Source organism: Stigmatopora argus, chromosome 19 (assembly GCF_051989625.1).
Source record: "Stigmatopora argus isolate UIUO_Sarg chromosome 19, RoL_Sarg_1.0, whole genome shotgun sequence".
Classification (NCBI taxonomy): domain Eukaryota; kingdom Metazoa; phylum Chordata; class Actinopteri; order Syngnathiformes; family Syngnathidae; genus Stigmatopora; species Stigmatopora argus.
This window is the reverse complement of record NC_135405.1, coordinates 4,317,350-4,320,694: the sequence shown is the minus strand read 5'-3', so window position 1 is coordinate 4,320,694 and position 3,345 is coordinate 4,317,350. Positions and strand designations below refer to the sequence as shown.

The 3,345-nt window shown below is 42.2% G+C and overlaps 1 protein-coding gene across 1 annotated transcript; it reads left to right on the top strand.

Moving 5' to 3' along the window:
• Positions 1-549: 549 nt before the first annotated feature.
• LOC144065046 (thrombomodulin-like) lies at positions 550-2,543 on the top strand. Its single transcript, XM_077588002.1, has one exon. The coding sequence runs from the start codon at positions 714-716 to the stop codon at positions 2,220-2,222; it is 1,509 nt and encodes a 502-aa protein (XP_077444128.1). The 5' UTR covers positions 550-713; the 3' UTR covers positions 2,223-2,543.
• The last annotated feature ends 802 nt before the right edge of the window (positions 2,544-3,345 follow it).

The window sequence follows — 3,345 nt, the reverse complement described above, 5'->3', positions numbered from 1 at the left end:
GGGTAGCCCATTCATAGATATTAATCATTACATTTTATTATTACTAAATCATTTATGTGTAGTAGACATACACCTGCTTATGGCAGGTGTGTGCCCATAGTGAGCAATGATAATGTTACTCACACCGGTACTCAGTGTGCTCAGGGAGGTTGTCTTTCTGCCCAGACAAACAAAAAATTAGAGGGAACATTGCCCCTATTATAACCACCTTTTTCCCCTTCAGTGCGGAGTCCCAGTAGCAAGCGTAAGACAGGAGTGACTTCCACTTGTGAGTTTCAGCGTGGATTTTCACATTTCTAAGAACTTTAATAAAAAAATGTAATCCCCCAGAAAAAAAACTGCGATGTTGTATCATAAAGCCGCGAAAGTTGAAGCCGCGATATTCGAGGGATTACTGTACAGGCGCAGAGTGTGTGCTCTTTAGCGCCCCTAGATGTGAGACGACAAGTCCCTGTCCACAAGAGGAGCCTCCCTCACGGGGAAAGTATGTGTGAGTGTTAATAAGCCCCTATGTTTGTGATAAGGATTTAGTTGCGGGGGAGGGTTGAGCAAGCAGACCCACCAGAACTGAACTTCCTTCCTGTGCTGCCCCAACTTGAGAGTAACAAGCTTTTATAAATGGACGCTTCTATGTGGAGCTCCCAGTTCCCTCGACAGCTTGGCATGATACAACACGATACAACATTCTCACCTTAACCTCTTCAAGCATCGACATGATCGCCCTCATTCTCCTCCTTTATGGGCTGCAGGAAACGGTGGTCGCTCTGCGGGGATATTGCACCGAAATTCAGTGTTACTCGCTTTTTCTGGAAGCAAAAGACGTCAATGGAGCGCAAAAGAGATGCCGAGATTTCGATGGGGACTTGATGTTAATCCTCGATCTGGAGGACCAGGGCCATTTATTCACCGGTTTGAGCGGCACTTTTTGGTACGGAACTTCCGGGGCGATCGGCCCAAATTGCAATTCGTTTTCCGTGTGGCAGGGTGAAAACGTCACCACCCAAACGACCCCGTGCGGCGACAAACTCCAGGGCTTTTTATGCCAGTATACAAATGCGAATCCTTGTCGTGCCATTCCCGGTGGAGCGCGCACCCCGGTGAGATACACGTCCCCGGGCTTCGAGGTGGACCCTGCGTCAGGATACTTCCCCCTTGGGACCCTCGCAGTCGCGCAGAAGACAGACGCCCCTCATCCAGACGCCAAGTATTTGTGTTTCGAACAAAAATGGCTGCAAGCCCCTTGGAACTGCGAGGTGATGAAGGGGGGTTGCGAGCAAAGTTGCAACTCCACATCAGGCACGTGCGCGTGCCCGCGGGGGGCCCATCTCCAAGACAATCTCATCAGCTGCAGCGTTGACCCGTGTGACCATTGCGATCATGGGTGTCACCCCCCCACGTTCACGTGCCAGTGCCACCCCGGGTATCGACTGGGTCCGGATGGGAAGAGCTGCGTGGATGTGGACGAATGCGAAGCGGGGGGCGTTTGCACGGAGGTGGGCGAGGAGTGCGTGAACACCCCGGGTCGTTTCGAGTGCACCTGCAAAGATGGCTTCGATCTGGAGGAAGGCAAGTGTGTGGATGTGAGCATCTGTTTGAAATGCGAGCATTTCAATTGCATCAAATCCAATGGGGTGTATGCGTGTGAGTGCCATGAGGGGTTTAAAGTGTCCCCACGAGACCCCACTAAGTGTGAGATGTACTGCGACCAGCAAGATTGTCTCGCGAACTGCATCCCAAATCCTAAACTGGAGGCGATGGACATTCATCAGTGTTTCTGCCCTGATGGCTACGTCAAGGACATCCTCAACAAGACCGTCTATTGCACTGATATCGATGAGTGTGCCTCAGAGATGACATGTGAGCACAATTGTCAGAATCAATTTGGGGGCTATGTGTGTTCCTGCAACGAGGGCTACGAGCTGTTTGACGAGTACATGTGCGTGCCCCCAGATGAAGAACAGAGGGCCCCGTTGGAACCCTTGCTGGTCGATCCACGGCCGGATGGCGTGCCGTGCTATGTAAAAGTGGGAAGCGTACTTGGAATTATTTTGTTCCTGTTGCTTTGCTTTGTGCTGCTCTACTTTCTAACCAGGAATTTGGCCAACCGATGTGATAGTTTTGAGCTCGTGACCTTGAAGGGATGTTCCAGGGATATGGAAATTTTGTACCTGCATCAGCATAGAGACATACAAGCTTCCTCTTATTTTATAACAAACAATTGAAATTTTGACCTTTAAGATCGGGCATGTAGATGGACAAGTTTTGTGGCTCCTTCATCAGAACATTTGCCCTAATTAAGAAAGCCAATGTTTGAAAAATAGCACAAAATTGTATGACAATGTTCATGTCACTTTCACCTTAAAAAGTAATGAGTTGCTTCAGGTCACATTTTTATGTCTTTCAGTTTTAAGCTACCAAACTCCACTACTGTTCTATAAGATTTTTTACTTTAAAAATTAATACATAAGCTCTATAAATAAAAATACTACAGTACTATAAGTGACCTGACCAACAACTGTATTGTTGATTGCACAACTCAAACTATATGTTATGGTCATATACTAGTTATATATATATATATATATATATATATATATATATATATATATATATATATATATATATATATATATATATATATATATATATATATATATATATACATATATATATATATATATATATATATATATATATATATATATATATATATGTATATATATATATATATATATATCAGCTGTCAAAGTTGACTAAACTTTTAGTTCTTTTAGTTAAACTTTGTTCTATAAGATTTTTACTTTAAAAATTAATACATAAGCTCTATTAATCAAAATACTACAGTACTATAAGTGACCTGACCAACAACTGTCTTGTTGATTGCACAACTCAAACTTAAAGTATGTTTTAAATTGATACATTTTTTCTTGTTAACAATATAAGTACTAAAGTATTTCCCTATTTATTTAACTACAGCTGTCAAAGTTGACTAAACTTTTAAGGTAAAGCTTTAAATTTGACATACTTGCATACACACACACACACACACACACACACACACACACACACACACACACACACACACGTTAAAGTCGTAAATATTAAAGATTAAATCTACAGCGCCATCTTGCATAAATTCACCCAAAAATGACTTTACATGGGTATTTATTTGAATTTAAATTTGAATTACTTCCCATTTCTATACAGTTCTGGCTATTTGAACACGGGTGTGTATACTTTTTTTATATCCACTGTAGCCTGTTTGTAAATAATTTAATGTGCCATGTTGATTTTATTACCACCTAGTATTTTTAGTTACTTTTTTTGGTTTGAAGACTTAAGTGA

What these genes read in the sequence shown, in the direction of transcription:
- LOC144065046 (XM_077588002.1), top strand. Translation starts at nt 714, where the DNA reads ATGATCGCCCTCATTCTCCTCCTTTATGGGCTGCAGGAAACGGTGGTC.